We start from the raw sequence: 20,859 nt of genomic DNA, 5'->3' as shown, positions 1-20,859 counted from the left end.
ACAGTAAACAGCCCGACCAAAGAATCTCTAAGACTGTCCCCACCCACACAGATAGCCAAGACACAAAAATATAAACTGACAGCAAACTGCACTCCATACTAGCACTGATGATGTTACCTAGTTGGGTAATGAAACGTCTGCAAGAAAACAAGCCAGGTCAGAGAGCACCAAGGACCCTTAATTTCAACCCTGAGCTACAAATATTCTACTTTATTAGAGAGGGAGATGATAGATAGATAGATAGATAGATAGAGAGATAGAGAGAGAGATAGAGAGATAGATATAGAGATACAGATAGATGATAGAGAGATAGATAGATGATAGATAGAGATAGATAGATAGAGTAGACAGAGTAGACAGATAGATAGATATAGATAGATAGAGATAGAGAGAGAGAGAGAGAGAGAAGAGATAGATAGATAATAGTAGAAGATAGATAGATAGATAGATAGATAGATAGATAGATAGATAGATAGATAGATAGATAGATAGATAGATAGATAGATAGAGATAGATAGAGAGAGAGAGTAGAGAGATAGATAGATACAGTAGATAGATAGATGATAGATAGTTAGATAGATAGATAGATAGATAGAGTAGACAGAGTAGACAGATAGATATAGATAGATAGATAGATATAGATAGAGAGAGAGAGAGAGTAGAGAGATAGATACAGTAGATAGATAGATAGATAGATAGATAGATAGATAGATAGATAGATAGATAGATAGATAGATAGATAGATAGATAGATAGATAGATAGAGATAGATAGATAGATAGATAGATAGATAGATAGATAGATAGATAGATAGATAGATAGATAGATAGATAGATAGATAGAGTAGACAGAGTAGATAGATAGATAGATAGAGATATATATATAGAGAGAGAGAGAGAGTAGTAGAGATAGATAGATACAGTAGATAGATAGATAGATGAGAGTAGAGAGATAGATAGAGTAGATAGATAGATAGATAGATAGATAGATAGATAGATAGATAGATAGATAGATAGATAGATAGATAGATAGACAGACAGATAATGAGATAGATAAGAGATGATAGGAGAGAAGGAGGGAGAGGAGAGAGAGATGTTGAATTCTGGGAACTGAAGTTCACCCATCTTAACACAGATAAGGTTAAAAACCCCTGATCTAACTCCCTGCTTGGGGCAGAAATCTAAGATAAGACATAGATACCTTCAACAGATGCTTGATTAGACTTCATTTGAACCCAGCCAACAATGGAGGCCTACTCCTGGATTCCATTGTGTTTATAGGTTGGGAAATGTTCCTAAATTCAAGTAGAACTGGCCTCTAAAATTCCATGTCCTACACTCTGGATTGAGAAAGAAACAGTCTTTGAAGGCCTTCTGTGTGACCTTCTTATACAAAGACCTGAGAAGGACCATCGTCTTCGTATCTTGGTCATCTTCCCTCAGGGCTAAACCTGTCCTTTGGTGGGTCTGTTCTAATCGCGTAACCATCATCCTTGCCCTCAGCAGTGGGATCCTACCAGTTCCACTACTGGTTCGGTGGTTGTGTGCGCGCGCGCACACCTAAAAGCGCAGGGGCGGGTTTTCTTTGGTCAACTCATAAAATATTTCTATGGGTCTTTTTAGAGTTGCCAACAGAAAGAGGGGGGAAGGGGTTTGAAAGAGCAGTGCGGCAGCTTGGAAACCGAAAGTGCATTCCATAAATAGTTTTTCAAAGATAGTAACTCGGTGACTGAAGTTTCTGCTGCACAAAATTTTAACTGGAGAACATGATTGATGACTCTAGGCTATGGAGGTGTCCCATTGGAGGATATGAATTACGATACACCCAGAGGAGTGGAGGGGAAACCAGGGTCAAGGGTGACAATGAATGATGTGTTTCAGAGTCGGCTACATCAAGGCAGTGCCGGATATGTTAATTCCCAATAAATCCTTTTGAAGTTTTGGAAGTTTGGCTCAAGACTCATGATTTAAATGGGGGGTGACTGCCGGAATCCTGACAGCTAGCCGACTCTGAGACACATAATTGTCACCCTTGACCCTGGTTTTCCCCCACCCCTCGAGTGTATCATAATTCATATCCTCCAATGGGACACATCCATAGCCCAGAGTCATCAATCATGTTCTCCAGTTAGAATTTTGCATGGCAGAAACTTCGGTCACCTAGTTACTATCTTTGAAAACATTTATGGAACGCAATTTCGGTTCGCAAGCTGCCGCACTGCTCCCCCCTCCCTTTCTGTTGGCAACTCTAAAAAGACCATAGAAATATTTTATGAGCTGACATTGTTCTCTTCTCAGATGATTGTCTGAGGCTTTTTTCACTCCTCTCAGCTGATCGTCTTACCAGTTCGGCCAAACCGATCCAAACCGGTTCCATAACACCACTGCTTGTCCTTCTCTGGACTTCCCTAAATTCTTCTCAAGGCCGGGTCCGCCAGGGACGATGGCTTTGGTGGCCACCAACCCCACCTCGAAGCCGATGGCCGATTCCTACTTCTCCGTTTCCAAATCCGTAACCTGAATCGTTCAGAGATTCCTTGGATCCTTACAAGAAAAGGGAAATCACTCCCTGCGTTTTTGCAAACCCACAACATTCCAACTTTAATTTGGTAACGTGGCCAAGAGAACGGGGAGAGGGTGGGGGGGCCAACCGCTCTACCCCGACCTAGGATTGGCTTTGCCAAATACAGAAATCAAGAGCCAGAAGAGTCTGATGAACCCAAAAATAAAATGTAACCCTGCCGGCGGCTTTTTTTTATAACCCTGGTTGTTAAAGCAGGGTTACACTTTCTGCAAAGCTGGACGGAGTGATTTCTGCTTGGACGGCAAGAGAAAAACAACGCTGCTCCAGCTGCCTTCATTTCGCAAGCTCCTTGATGTATTTCCATCCTTGTTGTGTGTATTCGCAGCCCTTGGTTGGGGCGATGGAAAGGGCACTTATGACCGTACGGACCCCTGCGGGGGGAAAAAAAGGAGAAACAAAGTGAGGGTTTAAATGACACGTTCGGGAATCAGCGATCCCTTTCTGCGAGCTCGGGATTTATGGGTTTGGTGCTTAAAAAGGGTAGGATACAGAAAGAAGGGAAAGAATGTAATCCGACAGGGGCGGTGGGGAGGATAAAATAAATGCATTTATAATTGCGGTAAAGAAGACTGGAAACCTTTCCTTTCCTTCCTTCCTTCCTTCTTTTCCCTTGCCCTCCCTTTCCTTCCTTTCTCCTCTTCTTTGCTTCCTTCCTTCTAACCATCCTTCTTCCTTCCCTCTATCATCTATTTCCTTCCTTTCTCTCTTCCTTTCCTTCCTTTCTCCCTTTCTAAGCTTCCTCCCTCCATTCCTAATCCTTTCTTTCCTTCCTTATCTCCCATCTCTTTCCTTCTTCCCTCCCTTCCCTTCCTCCCTTTTCTTTCCTTCCATTCTTTCTTCCTATCTCCCATCTCTTTCCTTCCTTCCTTATTTCCGATATCTCTTTTCCTTCCTTCCTTCCTTTTCTTTCCTCCTTCCTTCTTTTGGTTCCCTTCCTTTCTTCCTTCCTATCTCCCACCTCCTTCCTTCTCTTCCCTTCCTTCCTTATCTCCCAACTCTTTCCTTCCTTCTCCCCTCCCTTTCCTTCCTTCCATCCTATCTTCCTTCCTACTTCCCATCTCCTTCCTTCCTTCTCTTTCCTCTCTCCCTTTCCTTTTCTTCCCTTCCTTCCTTCCTCCCTCCTCCCTCCTATCTTCCATCTTTTTCCTTCCTAGCCCAAGAGAGGTTCTGGTAATCGACCCAGATTGGATCCCGCATTTAAAACTTCCCCTGCTGTTCCCAACCTCCATCTTTCTTCTTCTGTTGAAATGTTGTTATTTTGACCTTTCATTTTTTTTGAAATGAAATAAAATTCTTAAAGAGAAGAAAAGTCACACCTCAAGAGTTAAGAGGCCGTCCCATCTGGCCATTGGCTGCTCGGCTAAACACCAAACAAAACGAACAACGACAAGTGCACGCAACCTCACACCCGTTAGCCAGGGATGGAAAGCAAAATATTTTTACTACCGGTTCTGTGGGCGTGGCTAGGTGGGAGTGACTAGGTGGGCGTGGACATGTGACTGGGTGGGCGTGGTGTTTTTTGCACCCCTCCCACGCTCCATTTTTTTGGCCTCCTGGGCCTCAGGGAAGCCTCCTGGGCGAAGCAGTAAGACAGCAAGGGGGATCTCAGCACAGCTGATCATCGGAACAGCTGATCGTCAGAACAGCTGATCGTCGGAACAGCTGATCATCGGGAGGAAGAAAAAAAAGAAAGACATACCTTAAGGAATGACTGGGTGGGGGAGAATGCAGTTAGCAATGTTATGCATGCACGATAAGGACTAACTGGGCAGGGAGGGGAGGGGAGGGGCCAGCCAGGGGCACTATTTGCCAGTTCTCCGAACTGCACAGCATCGTAACAACCAGTTCTATAGAACCGGTCCAAACCAGTAGAATTCCACTCCTGCCCTTAGCCTTGGTTTTCTTAGCCACACTTTTTAACAAGGTCCTCGTGGCTGCCCCACCTTTGAAGAAACCTGCTTTAAAAAGCGGTTGCAATCCCGAGCAGGATAGTAGTATCCATCTATACTAGCCCACTGTACCTGAGTTCCAGGCATCGCAGAGGGAAAATTCAGTTTTTGGAACCGCTGGAAGCTGCAGAAACGAAAGACAAAAAAATAGACTTGAGATATTTGCCAGGAAAGGGTTAGGTCTGAGCGAAGGTGGAGAGAGAGAGTGCGGTATAAGGACCAGTCTCTCTCCCCCCCCTCTTCAAAAATAAGTATGAACTCTTGAAAACTTTGTATTTCAAAAGGAATCTTTTATTGAAGAGGGAAAAAGCAAGTCAAAATTCAAAGCAGGGCCTGATATCCCTCAGGGCGTGCAACTCAGATAAAGGGAATTAGAACCCCTCCCCGTAGTCCGATGTGGATTCCACCAATCCACAGGTGCAAGCATGTAATTTTCCCCTCGTCTCCGAGAAAGCAGCTAAGGAAAAGTTTCCCAGGAATTTTCTTCTGGTGTTGGAATCTATATGGCCCCTAATCTCTTACAGTCTGAGAATGTTCCAGGCATCTGGGGCTCCAGGTTAACGGTTATAAATCGCGGAAAAGGTTATACAGATTCAATGCAAGAATTAAGATATTTAGGTTGCATCGAACGGAAAAAGAATAAACTGTATCAAAACCACCCCCGGCCCGTTTTTCTTCCATCAAAAAAATGGGCAGATACACGGATATGACAGCGTTCAAATTCTACCGATTTCGCAAGGAGAAAAGAACAACGTAAAGCTATTGCAAAAGATTCCACTAATAGAGAAACTTTACAAAGGGCGTTTCAAACTTGGCAACTTGAGGACTTGTGGGACTTCATGGCTGGCTGTGGAATTCTGGGAGTTGAAGTCCCACAGGTCCTCAAGTTGCCAAAGTTGGAGAGCCCTAATCTATAATATACAGGTAGTCCTCGACTTACAACAGTTCACTTAGTGACCGTTCAAAGTTACAACAGCTCTGAAAAAAAGGGACTAAGGACCATTTTTTATGGTTACAATCTTTGCAGCCTCCCCTTGGGTCATGGCAATCCCAATTCAGATGCTTAGCGATTGGTTCATACTTACGACGGTTGCGGTCTCCCAAGGTCACGTGATCCCCCCTTGCGACCTTCTGACAAGGAAAGTGTAATAGGGAAGCCTGATTCACTTAACAACCGGGTTACGCACTGATCAACTGCAGTGATTCACTTAACAACCATGGCAAGAAAGATCGTAAAATGGGGCCAAACTCACTTAACCAATGTCTCGCTCAACAACAGACATTTGGGGCTAAGTTGTGGCCATAAGCTGAGGACTCCCTGTATATGCCAAGCACCGAAAGATGATCCCATGACTCTGGGAATGCTGCAACGGTCATAAGTGTGAGAACCAGTCCTAGGTCACATTTTTCAGTGCTGTTGTAAAGTTTGAACAGTCATAAATGAACAGCTGTAAGGACTACTTGTATTCGAATACAGGTCATCCTCAAGTTACAACCATCCTTGAGGCCAAAATTTATGCTGCTAAGTCAGACATTTGTTAAGTGAGTTGTCCCCTGTTTTATACCTTTCTTGGCACAGTTGTTAAGCGAATCATTGCAGTTTAGTCAGTCACATGGTTGTTAAGTGAATATGGCTTCCCCACTGTCAAGAGTGTTTGCATGTAACTGCCAGGATTCCGGCAGTTACCCCCATTTAAATCACGAGTCTTGAGCTAAACTTCCAAAATTTGAAAAGGATTTATTGGGAATTAAACTGTCCAGCATTACCTGGGTATAGCCAACTCTGAAACACATCATTCATTGTCACCCTTGACCCTGGTTTTCCTCCCCACCCCTCTGGGTGTATCATAATTCATATTCTCCAATGGGACACCTCCATAGCCCAGAGTCATCAATCATACTCTCCAGCTAGAATTTTGCAAAGCAGAAACTTCAGTCACCTAGTTATTATCTTTGAAAGCATTTATGGAATGCAGTTTTTCAAGCTGTCGCACTGCTCCCCCCCTCCCTTTCCGTTGGCAACTCTAAAAAGACCACCGAAATATTTTATGAGTTAACAGTGACTACTATTTGTAAGACAAGTCAGGAGCGAAACACAGCACAGAGGCTCTGCCTTTTAACAGTGGTTTATATACAAGACTGCTATGTAACACATACACACATTAGCCACATACCAGGCAAGCAATCGATTTTCAACTCTACACGGAGAACTACAATGGAGATAGAACTCGAGGAGAGATACGTCCTCTCATGGCCACATTTATATATACAGCTTCTTAAAGCGGTAAAACCCTGTGGGCCCACCCTCAGTCTTAAAGTGGCAGTAACCATGCTGATTCATCCTCATTGCACCAGCCTTACAGCAGCTGGTCAGCTATTAAATCTCAATACCTTGACACCCACTGACTTTGAGGTCGCAAAAGGGGAATCGCGTGACCCCGGGGACGCTGCAACCGTCGTAAATACCAACCAGTTGCTAAGATTCTGAATTTGGATCACGTGACCACGGGGATGCTGCAAAGGGTCGTAAGTGTGAAAAAACGGTCCTAAGTCAATTTTTTTTTCCAGCGCCGTTGTAACTTTGAGCGGTCACTACACGAACTGTGGTTAAATCGAGGACTGCCTGTACTTCCTACCTTGCACCTCCCTTTGGGGACCCCACTCCTATGTAGACGGCAGCCCCCCCATCTGACCCCCCGAGGTCCATCCACAACCTGCGTCAGGCCTGAAGATGACCAGAGGGGATGCTCTGGGCTCACCTGCCAACCGAAATACTTTGTCCATTCTTCCACCGCCGGAGTAACAGCTGCCTTGGCTTTGTGGAGGGCATGGGCGCCTTTATCGCTGCTCCCCAGCAGCCCCTGGGAGTAAACCAGGTAAAGGGCACCGCCGGCCAGTCCTGCTTTGGCCGTCAACCTGAGTGAGAAAAATATAAAAGGCCCTTTAGCAATAGCACTTACATACTGCTTTCACAGTGCCAAGCGGTTTACAGAGTCATCCTGTGGCCCCCCAACAATCTTGGGTCCTTGTTTTACCGACCTCAGAAGGAGTCAATCCTGAGCCGGTCAGGATCGAAGTGATGACAGTGGGCAGTCAGCCTCCAATACTGCATTCCCACCACTGTGCTACCACACGGTCTTTTCCTTTTCCTTCTCTTCCCTTCCACTTAGCATTTATATTTATCTGCCGCTTTACAGTGCTTTTACAGCCCTCTCTAAGTGGTTTACAGAGTCAGCCTCTTGCCCCCAACAATCTGGGTCCTCATTTGACTGACCTCGGAAGGACGGAAGGCTGAGTCAACCTTGAGCCTGGTGAGATTTGAACTGCCAAACTGCAGTCCGCTGGCGGTCAGCAGAAGTAGCCTGCAGTACCGCACTCTGACCACTGGACCACCGCAGCTCAACATACGTACCTTTTAGAGGTACGTTCAGGGGGGGATATAAAGACCTACAAGAAGACCCCCCTCCCCAAAACCCTTCTGTCTACAGCTGCCAAACGGCCAAATATTTTCACATAAAAGAAGGGAGGCCATGACGTTGTACAGGCTGTCGTCGACTTACAACAGTTCACTTAATGACCATTCCAAGTTGCAACAGCGCTGCAAAAAAAAAGACTTGCGACCATTTTTTTTTCACACTTATGACCCTTGTAGCATGATTTCTGGGAGTCGAAGCCCACACATTACAGCGGCCAAGACTGACCTAATCAATAGCAATAGAGGTAGTCCTCAACTTAGAACAGTTCATTTAGTTCAGCGAGTGATGCAGTGGCCTAGAGGTGAAGCTCTTGCCTCACAATCAGGAGGCTGTGAGTTCGATCCTAGGTAGTGGCAGATATTTCTCTCTCTGGGCACAATGGGAGTATATCTGCTGCCAACTCTGCACTGGTGACAGGAAGGGCATCTGGCCAGTCAGCTCCACTCAGTTGCCCCAACTCCACCCCATGTAAGGGGTCATTAAAAGAAAAAAAGAAATAGTGACTGAAAAAAGTGACTCATGACCATTTTTCACAGGTATGTCCGTGGTAGCATCCTTATAGTCACGAGGTAAAAATTTGGACACAGAACAACCGGGTTCCTATTTATGACAGTAGTGGTGCCCTGGGATCACATGATCCCCTTTTGGGACCTTACTGACAAGCCGAGTCAAAATGGGGAAGCCCGATTCACTTAACAACCACGTTCCTAACTTAACAACGGTGAGCCACAAAAGCCTGTAACATTGGGGCAAAGTTCACTTAACTGACGATTAACTCAGCAGCCAACATTTGGGGCTCCATGGTAGTCGTAAGACGAGGACTAATAATTGGTTGGTGCAAAATGCAGCGGCCCGCATGGTTTTATGCAGACCCAGGTGTGCACATGTATCACCTCTCCCGCAGGAGCTGCATTGGCTGCCAATTTGCTTCCGGGTGGCAATTCAAGGTGCTAGTTGTCACCTTGAAAGCCCTTCATGGCTTGGGTCCGGGTTACCTGAGGAAACATCTCTTGCCAGTGACATCTACCTGACCTATTAGAGCGAGGAGGCAGGGAATGCTGTGGGCCCCACCCCTGAGGGAGATGCACCTGGTGGAACCCAGAAGAAGGGCCTTCTCCGTGGTGGCTCCATCTCTCTGGAACATCATTCCCCCAGAGATTAAAATGGCCCCTTCACTAAATATTCTTCCGAAAGGCACTGAAGACCTGGTTCTGCCAGCGGGCCTGGGGAACCCAGAGAGGGATGGAACCCCTCAAATGGCTAGTGTGATCTGCTGTCATCGGGGCAGGGGGGGGGTAGGAGTTGGTTCTCCGCCCCCCACCCCCCCAAATTTTGTTCTATGGTACTTTACTAATTTATTTGATTCTTTGTGTTAGTTGTTTTTATTTTTATTTTTTGTTTTAAATATGATTTTACATTGTGTAAGCCGCCTCGAGTCGCCATGGACGAATAGGCGGCAATATAAATCAAATCAAATCAATAAATACATTGGCTAGGGATTGAATGGGACGCAAGTGGGATGAGAGGTAAAGGGAAACAGGGCAATTTTGCCGAACGTTTTGCAACAAATATTTTTTCTAAAGGTCTCCCTATGGGGCAGGGGATGGTAGGGGCAAAAAAATTCCCTCCTTCCAGATACCTACAGATGAGAATGCGATTAGGAAAATACGAGAATGTGCGGAAATCAACATTGGCAATTAAGGAGAAAGAGCAAACTGAGCAAACTACATGAGATGGGATTTATTCTATCAATGGTTAAATAATAAAAATGGAAGTTAGAAATAGGGAAACAAAATAAAAGATGATGTGTTAAAAGAGATAAGTTAGTTTAGTTTTTTTTTAGTTTTATAGTCATTGCACCTCGTACAACGAAATCAAACACCATCTTCAGTGCACATCATGACCATGAAATTAAACACAAACATACATCCTTCACACTCCATACTATTATGTTAATATTGTATAATCAATTAGTATAATCAATAGGTGGATATTACTGGGTTAAATATTACAGAGTTCATACATAACGAAGGATGTTGTAATTTTGATGATCGTTTAACAAAGATGTTTGTATCCAGACAACACACTATTCAACTGAAGATGGAAAGATTGTATTAAAAATAAAAATATTTAAAAGAAAAAGAAAAGAATAATTCCCTCCTTCCCTCCGGGATCTTAAGGAAAGGAAAACCAGAATCAGAATAAAGCTGGAAGGGACCTTGGAGGTCTTCTAGTCCAGCCCCCTGGACTAGTTCTGCTCAAGCAGAAAATCCTATACCATTCTATACTGGGCTGGACTAGAAGACCTCCAAGGTTCTCTACTATTACTATCACTATACCTATTGTTATACCACCCTATACCAGGAATATCTTGAGAATCCCTTGCAAAGCTTCCGTGCATTTGGGTTACCTAAATAAAACGAATCTGCTGTATTTCTGCAAACGGAATTATGACATGCGATGATGGGGAGGGCAGGTTGGAGGGAGCGGCTCAGCCGATCTAAGGGCTTCCAGATCGTGAGGATCCCCGGGACCCGAAACTGGGGAAGGGAGGGTGGGGGGTTCCCGTCTCTGGCTCTTCCCCCTCCGCGGCCCCGTTTCCTTTCTGTGCCGTTACAAAACCACCTTTTAAGCCCGCCCGACTCACTTGACCAAAGGGAACGTGCGGGGCGCCATGACGGACCGATGCCTCTTCCAAGGGCAGCCCTTGCGCCCGACCGCGCCGTTTCCTGCGAGGGACCGCCCCCCCTCCTCCTCTCGCGGGACCTTTCGGGAATTGTAGGCTTGAATGGCGAGGAGGATGACGCGGAGGCCGCCGGGGTTGCCTAGGCAACGCTGGGAGATGGCCGGCGCCTCGACTCTCCAACCCGGCATAGTCTCCAAACTATGCCGTGTTAGCTCTTTAGGGAACGCAGCTTGGTTCATACCACGGACTAAACCTGGGTTGGGTCGGCTGAGGGTTTAGTGAGTCGTGGGAACCCTGCCTTGTCTTAGCGTGGGCGTGAGATACGCCATCAGTTGATTTGTGTATGTTTATCACTGTTTCTGTAACTTAACCAAACTGGTTTAATGAATGAATAAATCTTATTTAAATAAATCTCATATAGATTCAGATAATCAATAAATCTTATTAAATTCCTGTAAAGACCGATCAGTGATGAGGGCACAACCAGGTTCTTGCATACAGGTAGTCCTCGACTTAACGACCACAACTGAATGCCCAAAACTTCCGTAGCTAAGCAAGACAGGTGTTAAATGAGTTGTGCCTCATTTTATGACATCTTTTGCAACAGTTGTTAAGTGAAACACTGCAGCTGTTAAGTGAATCGTGCAGTCGTTAAGCGAATCTAGCTTCTATTGACTTTGCTTGTCAGAAGGTTGCAAAAGGGGAGCACCTGACTCCAAGCCACTGCCATCGTCATAAGTATGAGTCAGTTGCCAAGCATCTGAATTTTGATACCGTGCCCATGGGGATGCTGCAATGGTTGTAAGTGTGAAAACCGGTTTATGTCACTTTTCCCAATGCCGTTGTAACTTCAAAGGGTCACTAAATAAATAATTGTAAGTTGAGGACTATCTGTACAAGTAATCCTTGACCTACGACCATAATTAGAGCTTGCTTTGTCAGGGCTCTGACAAATCCAACCCCATTCAAATCATGTCTCTAGCCGTATCTCTCTGAGTTAAAAAAAATTGATTTAATAGTGACCATGTCGGCATTACATAGGTGCAGCCGACACTAAATTACATCATTCATTTCCCCCTTGACCCTGGTCTTTCCCCAGCCCCTGGGTGTATATTCTCCAATGGGACACATCCATAATCAATAATGCTCTCCAGTAATAATCTTGCATGCCAACAGCTTTGGCTACCTAGCAATTATCTGAAGCATTTAAGGAATGCACTACTTTCCCCCACTCCCTTTTCTGCTGGCAGCTAAAAAGACCAAAGGAGTATTTTTTAGTTGACATCCTTATTATGGCTGCATGTTATGAAAATCATAAAATAGGTCTATTGTGTGACTAACTGATTTTACGACAGTTTTTGTCATGGCCATTAAGTGAACCACGGGGTCCAGTAAGTAAACCATTGATTCTCTATGGGTGCAATTTCCCCCAAAACTGGAAATCAGTGCCTGTTTTCAGGAAAAAAAAATGTTGTAAAAACTGGTCACGTGTGCAAATGGCAGTAAAATGCAGCCTTGTTGCCAAGCGGCCAATGTTCAGTAATGTGACTGTTAAAAATTTGAATCTAGTTCCCCTTTCTTGGATCGGTCGTAACTTTGAACAGTTTTTCTTTCTTCTAGGATGGGGGGTGTCCAACTTGAGTAACTTTCAGAGTTGGAAGGGTTCTTGGAGGTCTTCTAGTCCAGGATTCTCCAACCTTGGTCACTTTATGACTTGTGGACTTCAACTCCCAGAATTCCTCCTCTAGTCACGTTAGCTCAGAAATTCTGGGCGTTGAAGTCCACAAGTCTTAAACTTGCCAAGTTTGAAGAGCCTTGCCCTATACCATTTCAGAGAAGTGGCTGTCCTGTCTCTTCTTTAAAAAGAAAAGAAAAACCTCTAGTGTTGGAGGATCCACAACTTCTGGTGGCACGCTGTTCCACAGATGAATGGAAAACTGAAAAACCCTTATGCTAAATGCTGGCGAGGGCAGGGAGTTTTAAAATCGAAGCAAAGAAAAAAAGAATTTCCCAGTCTGGATTTATTCAAATAATTTCCACTTTATTTCAAGAAAAGTCATCAGATTGTTAAGACCACAGCAAGAAGCTGGACGCCAGATGAATTCTGGAAAGATTGCCACCTGCAAATATTTGAAACCATTGCAGTTCATAACTTAAAATGGAAGCAGGGAAGAGAAGGGAGGGCCAGGGGAGAACTCATTTCAACATGTGCTTATTTTTCCTCTTCATTTTCTCCGACCGTGTTTGAAATGTCCTTTTCAAGTCAGCAAATGGGGTGGGTGGGGTAGGAGTGGGGAATTATAGGTGGGTATATAGATATAGATTTATATTTTATTTTTTTTAAATTCAAAATTAAAAGTTCGGCCATCATGAAAGTACTCCATAGCAGAATAGAACGACATTGTACAAATCACGTACGGAATTGACGGTTAAGTATAAAAGACCTGTATTTACAACTGTAAACGTGGACTTCAGGGAAGAAAGAAACAGAACACAAGCAATCGTGTACACCATTCACACAACCTCTCTCGCTCCCTTTTCGTGTGTCGCAAAACTGAGCGGCCAAATTAGACACTTCGCTCGCCTCCAGTTGGATCTAGTAAACAGACGTAATGGATCTGGTGTGTACTGACTTGCAGTGGGGGCATTCTCACTGAGATCTAGCAACTTGGCAGAATTTAACCCTTTTTGGGCATTTCCTTCAGTAGGGTGCACAGAAGCCATCAGCTATTTTTTCTTGTGACTAGAAATCATTTCCTTCACAAAACCCAGGTTTGGGCAATACAGTAAGCTGCTCCTATGTTGGTTGAATTGTGGTTTAAAGAATCAATTGCAATCTGTTGAATCCAAACAGCCCAATAAGCTAGAAAGGATGGGATTACAAGCCACCAAGCTGGGTTTCTACACCTCACATTTTTTTACAACCACACATTTTTTTTTTTGCATGAACAGATTAACATTTAACTGCTGTTGGGATTTTTTAACTGGCATATATTTTGAGTGAGCATTGCCAATTTTTTCCCCATTTTGCAAATTCAAGGTATCTCATTGCTGTTAGAGTGTGATCAACAATTTGACTTTTAAGTTGATCCATAGGAATTGAATGGTTCATTATCTATCTATCTATCTATCTATCTATCTATCTATCTATCTATCTACCTACCTACCTACCTACCTACCTACCTATCATGTTTCTTCATGCATTGATAATATTACCTAGTTGGATAATGAAACATCTGCAAAAAAAACCTACTAAGCTCAGAGAGCACCAGAAACACCACTGAATGACTTTGATAAATCCAACTATATTACTACAGGTGTTATCAACTCAGAAGTAGCTTCACACCACTCAAATTCTGCCCAGCCCTTATGTAATAGAACAACAGAATAACAGAAAGGGATCTTGGAGGTCTTCTAGTCCAACCCCCTACTCAAGCATCTCAGATGGTTATGGTTATCCAATCTCTTCTTAAAAACTTCCAGTGTTGGAGCATTTACAACTTCTGGAGTCAAGCTGTTCCACTGATTAATCGTCCTCACTGTCAGGAAATTCCTCCTTAGTTCTAGGTTGCTTCTCTCCTTGATTAGTTTCCATCCGTTGCTTCTTTGTCTTGCCTTCTGGTGCTCTGGAGGATAGCTTGACTCCCTCTTCTTTGGGGCAGCCCCTGAGATACTAGAAGACTGCTATCATGTCTCCCCTAGTCCTTCTTTTCATTAAACGAGACCTATCCAGTTCCAGCAACCGTTCTTTATATGTTTTAGCCTCCAGTCCCCTAATCGTCTTTGTTACTCTTCTCTGAACTCTTTCTAGAGTCTCAACATCACTTTTATATTGTGGCGACCAAAACTGGATTCAGCATTCAAAGTGTGGCCTTACTAAGGCATTATAAAGTGGTATGTATAGAAGGGTAGGTTTTTCTATTCATGGATGTTTGACGCAAACCAAAATACTTGTGATGATGATGATGATGTTAATGAAGAAGAAGAAAAAGAAGAATATGATGATAATATATAATAATATAATCGCTGTACCAGGAGACACCAGAGTCGAAGAAAAAGAACCGGGGAAAAATCACGAAATATCGTGACCTGGCCATCGAAACTACGCAATTATGGATGAAACGTGTAACAGTAATACCCATTGCCATTGGGGCACTCGGTGCCATGTCCAAGAATTTTACAAAATTCATCAAGAAATTGCAGCTTCTTGCAATAACACCAGTGGAACTGCAAAAAAAAAAACTATGCTACTTGGAACATCGTACATTTTAAGAAGATACTTGGTTGATATTTAGGATGCTGGCAGCAACTTGTATTAACCATCAGCGCCAATCAATATTTGTGATACATTTTTAAATGTTCATTTGGCTGAGTTTCATGTCATGAATAAAAGAGATGATTATGATAATAATAATAATAATAATAATAATAATAATAATAATAATAATAATAATAATAATAATAATAATAGATGTGGCAGTGGTGCCTGGAGATAGGAGAAGAGAAGAGAAGAGAAGAGAAGAGAAGAGAAGAGAAGAGAAGAGAAGAGAAAGAATGGGAGAAGATAACAAAATACAAAGAGCTACAAACAGAAATAGAACAACTGTGGTAAAAGCAAGCAATAGTCATAGGCGCTTTGAGTGCAATCCTAAAATAACCCCTTGAACACCATTGGCATTGACAAATTCTCCACCAGTCAATTGCAAAAGGCGGCTTTACTTGGAACAGCTGACATCCTGTGACAATATCTTTAAAACAGTCAAACTATCTTGGTCCAGCATTATTGTGACTTGCTAACTCTCCTGCCTAAGAAAGATTTGATAAGAAAGGCACTTCCAAAAACTGATTTGGCCGCATGGTTAAAAAAAAAAAAAAGGTGCTTTAAATAAATCCCGGTTGGGAATTCCTCCAGATGTGTTCCTGGCAGAACAGTTTGGAGCTACAGCCCAGTTCTCACAGGGTTGTTGTGGTGGGGAAAACAGATGGACAGAAGTATTGCCTATATTCATCAACTGGAATTGAATACGTAACACAATCTTTTCGCCAGAATGTTAAGTCACAGTTGCCAGTTCTTGAGCTGGCGTTGGCCTTCATTTGCACTGAATTTTTCCCCGTGAACCTAGGATATAGCGCTGAGCCCCAAAATTAAGAGAGTAATAGAATTAGCAGAATTGGAAGGGACCTTGGAGGTCTTCTAATCCAACCTCCTGCTTAGGCAGGAAACCCTACGCCATTTCAGACAAATGGTTATCTAACATCTTCTTAAAAACTTCCAGTGTTGGAGCATTCACAACTTCTGAAGGCAGGTTGTTCCACTGGTTAATGGTTCTAACTATCAGGAAATTTCTCCTTAGTTCTAGGTTGCTTCCCTCCTTGCTTCTTGTCCTGCCTTCAGGTGCTTTGGAGCTTCCTACACAAGAAAGTTGTTAAGTGAGTTTTGGCCCATTTTACGGCCTTTTTTTTTGCCCCAGCTATTAAGTGAGTCACTGCAGTTGTTACAAAACAAGTTGTTAAGTGCCTCTGGCACCCCAGGACACGGCAACTGCCACGAGTCAACCATTGAGCATCCGAAATTTGGACCACGTGACTACGGGGATGCCGCCATGGTTGTAAGTCTGAAAAATGGTCATGTCCCTTTTATCGGTGCCATTGCCACTTCGAACGATCCACTAAACAGACAGTTGTTACACCAAGGATTAATTTTCATCACTCAGGATCTTCCCGCTCTTAAAGAGATGAACGCCAGAGTTTTAATAGGGAGGATTAGGGATTCTCAAGGACTAGGAGCCTGAATTTGCTCATGTCCCAAACTAAATCGTTGGAAGCGAAACCCTCCCCGACAACCAGATCCGGAGAACCACTGCAAGTTAGCCCATCAGACACAAAATCCAAATGGAAAGCCGATCGTTTCCCAAAGATTCTGTGCTCTCCGTGGAGATGCTCCCAGCGTTTGGATGTTGCTTTTAAATCCAAAGGTGGGGAACTATGTCCCTTGGATCAAGGGTCTCCAACCTTGGCAACTTTAAGACTTGTGGACTTCAACTCCCAGAAGTCCTCAGCTGGCTGAGGAGTTCTGGGAGTTGAAGTCCACAAGTCTTAAAGTTGCCAAGGTTGAGACTCCTGTTGGATGACTTGTGGACTTCAACTCCCAGAATTCCTGAGCCAGCCATGGTTAGTTCTGGCTCAGGAATTCTGGGAGTTGAAGTCCACAAGTCATCCAAGGAGTCCCAACCACGGTCCGCGGCCACGTCCGGGAACAAGTCCTACCGGGCCGCTGGTTTGCTGCGCCGCCATCTTTTTGATGAAAAAGTGCTTCCGGTGAGCTTTTCCGGTGAAAGCTTCATGCAGCTCCTGTGAGCTTTTCCAGGTAGAAAGCCATTTCAAGCCTCTCTTTTTGATGAAAGTGCTTCGGTGAGGCGGCTCTCACCCCCCCCCCCCCCCTGACGGCCAGCAAGTCGCGGGCGCCCGCTCGGTCCCCCCCCCCCCCCCCCCCCCCCCCCGCGGCAAAAGCCTGATCCAAGGACATATTTCCTCATCTCCACAAGTCATCCAAGGGACACATTTCCTCATTTACATCCTCAGTGACAACACCACCATCATTCACACAAACATTCTCCCAAGCACTTGCGTGCGCACACAGACACACACACACACACACAATATAACAGGAATGTCTTAAGTATATAGTTCGGTCCTGGCATTCTTCACACCAGCTCAAGAGAAGATCATGTGTAGCCATTAAAAAAAAAACAGGAAGAAAAGAGAAACCTTTTTTTTTTTTTTTGGTCAAAATGGCTCCCCTTAGAAGGTCGGGTGGGACCTGCTGTGGCACCGTAGACGCTAAGCTCTATTTTAAATGTGCTTTACATCTGAAACTCGTCTGGGGGATGAGAAGTGGATGGAGGAGGCAGGTGATTGGGAACAAGATAGAAAAATGCAAGCTTAGAGATGGGACAGGATGGGAAAAAACGCTTAGGAAAGGCAGGGTGGATAAATAAGAATTCACATTTCATCCGTTTCTATCATGTCCTCCATTCTTTATGTCAGTGTTTTTCAACCTCAGCAACTTTAAGATGGGTGGACTTCGACTCCCAGAATATCCCAGTCACTATTTGTGGACTTCAGCTCCCAGAATTTCCCATTTGTGGACTCCCAGAATACTCCAGCTAGCATTTGTGGACTTTAACACCCAGAATTCCCCCAGTCAGTATTTAAGGACTTCTAGAGTTCTCTAGCCAGCATTTATGGACTTTAAAACCCAGAATCCCCCATCCAGCATTTAAGGACTCCCAGAATTCTTCAGCCAGCATTTATGGACTTCATTTCCTAGAATTCTCACATTGCTGTCTGGAGAATTCTGGGAGCTGAAGTCCACACATCTTAAAGTTGCAAAGGTTGAGAAACATTGCTTTCTGTAATCCAGCTGAGCACTTAAGCTGGTACCACCACTGCGCAATTAAATTTAAGACACAGATCTTAAATCTCAAACAGTTTTTAGACAATAAAGAAAAGGACTTCTGAATTTTGTTTGCTAAAAAAAAAAAAAAAACACAGATTGAGACATACTTATGGGAAAGGAGTATTCACAGCTCTTGGGCCTGCCCGCTAAACAGAACCTCCATGCCAGAGGCATCCTACCCCTGTGTAGCTGGGAAAGGAGGAAGGCCTCGTTGAGATCCGGCTGCTTGCACACATCCCCAAAGCGAGCTCGGTTGGATCTCTTGACAGAAAAGATGGGAGGGTTGGAATGAAAAAAAACGCCAGAAAGCAGAGAAATTTGGGGAAGGGTGAGCGGAGCCAGAAGGGAACAGGAAGAAGGTGCAGCGTGCACTTAAAATGCAGTGGAATATGGGGGCAGGGAATCAAATTCAGGGGTGGTTCAGCCGGTTCGGACCGGTTTACATGAATCGGTAGTTCCGGCGATTAGTTGGCCCCACCCACCCACACCACCCCTAGTCTGTCCTATATTTCCATGGTTTGCAGCCCAGCTGATTCGCACGGCGCAGCCGATGGCCGCGCCTCAGCTGTTTTACTCACCGGGGCTGCAGCAGAGGGTAAGTTTGAGAGTTGAAAATGGGCGTTTTTTTAAAAAAAAACGCTGCGCGCGAAGCACGCGGTCACCGAACCAGTTGTTCCACCGGTTGAATCCCACCGCTGGTTGGGTTTTCAGTCTCTTAATGAACCTGTGCAAAGTCTCTATGCTGTGTGGCGTGGATAAGATACATACGTACAGAGATCACATCGGTTGCATACGGTGGACTCCTGCGGCGAAGTGCAGAAGTGGCGCGGGGCGGGGCCCTACGGACCCTAAAAACCCCAAATCTTCTCGGATTCAGGAGCCAGCGCTCCCCAAAAAACATCGGCCGCTCTGCGGGACAGTCCCGTTTCTCCCCCCCCCCCCCCAGAGTTCAGCGCCCATTCCTCGAGGCAGTTGTGAGGAGGAGTCTTTTGAGAGACTGGCGTCGGTTTCTGAGCATGCGGAGTTTCGTGGTTAGCCCTCCATTTTGGTCAGGAATATTTGGCTACGGAGAAAAACGGAGCCTGTTTTTTTTTTTAAACAAACAAAACAAAACAAAAACAACAACAAAATTTTGTGCTGCCGCAAAGGCACTTTCTTCCTGTCTGGAAACTTTCGAAAATGACAATGCCAGGCCTCCTTCTCCAGTTTGTTTGGGTTGTTGTTTTTTTTCCTCCCATTTCGACGGAGAACAACGATACCGCCGTTAACCTTGTCCCGGCTCCTGGAACGATGCCAGGGTTGGAAACAACAACAACAAAAAATATGTTGGGGAGACTTTTTTCTCCCTCCTCCGTTCCGAAGAAGCTGCAGAAATCTCCTTTCTCTGTCTCTCTCTTTCTGTCTCTCTCTCTTTTTTTCTTTTCCAAGAGCAGGCCAAGCCTCGAGGTTGTGCTAAGGCTGGGCGTTTAAAAACCCTAGTCCCGTTCCTATCAGTCCTCAGCTGGCAGCTGAAGATTTAACAAAAACAAAACAAAACAAAAACAAAAAACAAACAAAATTAAAAGTTTGGTCCCGGTGTTTTCTTTTTTTTTTTCTTTTTTTTTTCCTCGTTTCCAAGGTTTAAAAAAAATAGAGCGCCTGTAATATATATTTATATATGCTATATATGTATAGATATACTCTTTCTATTCCTATGTACATTTTCTTTTCTTTTTTTCTTTTTTTAAATTAATAGGCTGGCACTACAAAAAAAAAAAAAAAAACCTGCTCCAGTTGGTCCAGCTAAAGGTTTCGATTGGTCCAGACAGACGGCAGCTCTTTTGCAATTGTGGTATGAGACCCTGTTTTCACACCCCCTGCGGGCTGGTTGACGTCTATCTCCCCCCAGTAGATGCTGGCCGTGGTGTGTTTTGTTTGTTTTTCACCCTCCCTCCCTCCCTCTCCCCCCGTCCCTCCCCCCAGCTTCCTCCCCTCCCCAAATCTCATCCCACCCGTTGGCACAAAGAAGACGAGAGAAGCCACTTTTGAAAGTTCTTCTTGCAATCAAAACAGAGGAAGGGGCTCGAGACCGGATGGATTCCTGGAAAAAGAAGAAGAGGAGAGAAGGCTTAGAAGGGTTTTGGAAGCTCAATGCCTGGTCGTCGTTCTGTTGGAAGTTCAAATCCACCCCTCTCCTAGAAAAAGGAAATATTTTAGGGGAGGTTTTCAAAGACAGAATATTCTCCCCCCCCCCTAAAAGAGAAGTAGAAACTCTGGAGAGGCAGAAACTCAGCCCCCACCCCCCCACCTGTGTTAATGGGCCATTCAGGCCTGGGCCGGTCTATTCTACATAACAAAGATCTACCCCCTTCAATGCAGAACCATTTCATTGCCCTTCATTGCATCAACCGGCAAGTTTCAACCAAACGTAGCACACACGGACAACCTACAAAGCTAGCTATGACCTCTGACAGCAACCAATCAGGATACTCTTCCTTGTGCCCCAGGAAGTTCAAAGCCCAGAGAGGGCATAAAACCCAGAGACACCCCTTCCCTTTTCTTCGCCCAAGAGCTCCTGTCCACCATTAAACCATCTTTCCAAACAGCCTCCATGTTTCCAGTGTCTTTCTCCCCACTTGGAACTGAACCCAGATATACATTTCTTCCAACAGTTCAATGCAACCTTTGGATAGGAACCATAGACACATAGGGCTGGAAGGGACCTTGG

The 20,859-nt window shown here is 44.5% G+C and overlaps 1 protein-coding gene across 1 annotated transcript; it reads right to left on the bottom strand.

The window, feature by feature from the left end:
- Positions 1 to 2,572: 2,572 nt before the first annotated feature.
- On the bottom strand, positions 2,573 to 10,780 carry MICOS13 (mitochondrial contact site and cristae organizing system subunit 13). The gene is made up of 4 exons (XM_026690279.2): positions 10,655 to 10,780; positions 7,291 to 7,447; positions 4,604 to 4,655; positions 2,573 to 2,953 (listed from the first exon to the last, which is right to left on the bottom strand). Exons 1-4 carry the CDS (start codon positions 10,681 to 10,683, stop codon positions 2,856 to 2,858), a joined length of 336 nt encoding a protein of 111 aa, XP_026546064.1. The 5' UTR covers positions 10,684 to 10,780; the 3' UTR covers positions 2,573 to 2,855.
- Between the last annotated feature and the right edge of the window lie 10,079 nt (positions 10,781 to 20,859).

The sequence above is a fragment of the Notechis scutatus genome, chromosome 1, assembly GCF_049901735.1.
Source record: "Notechis scutatus isolate UNSWTSFEM ecotype Mainland chromosome 1, rNotScu1.2, whole genome shotgun sequence".
NCBI lineage: Eukaryota > Metazoa > Chordata > Lepidosauria > Squamata > Elapidae > Notechis > Notechis scutatus.
This window is presented reverse-complemented; position numbering and strand designations above follow the sequence as displayed.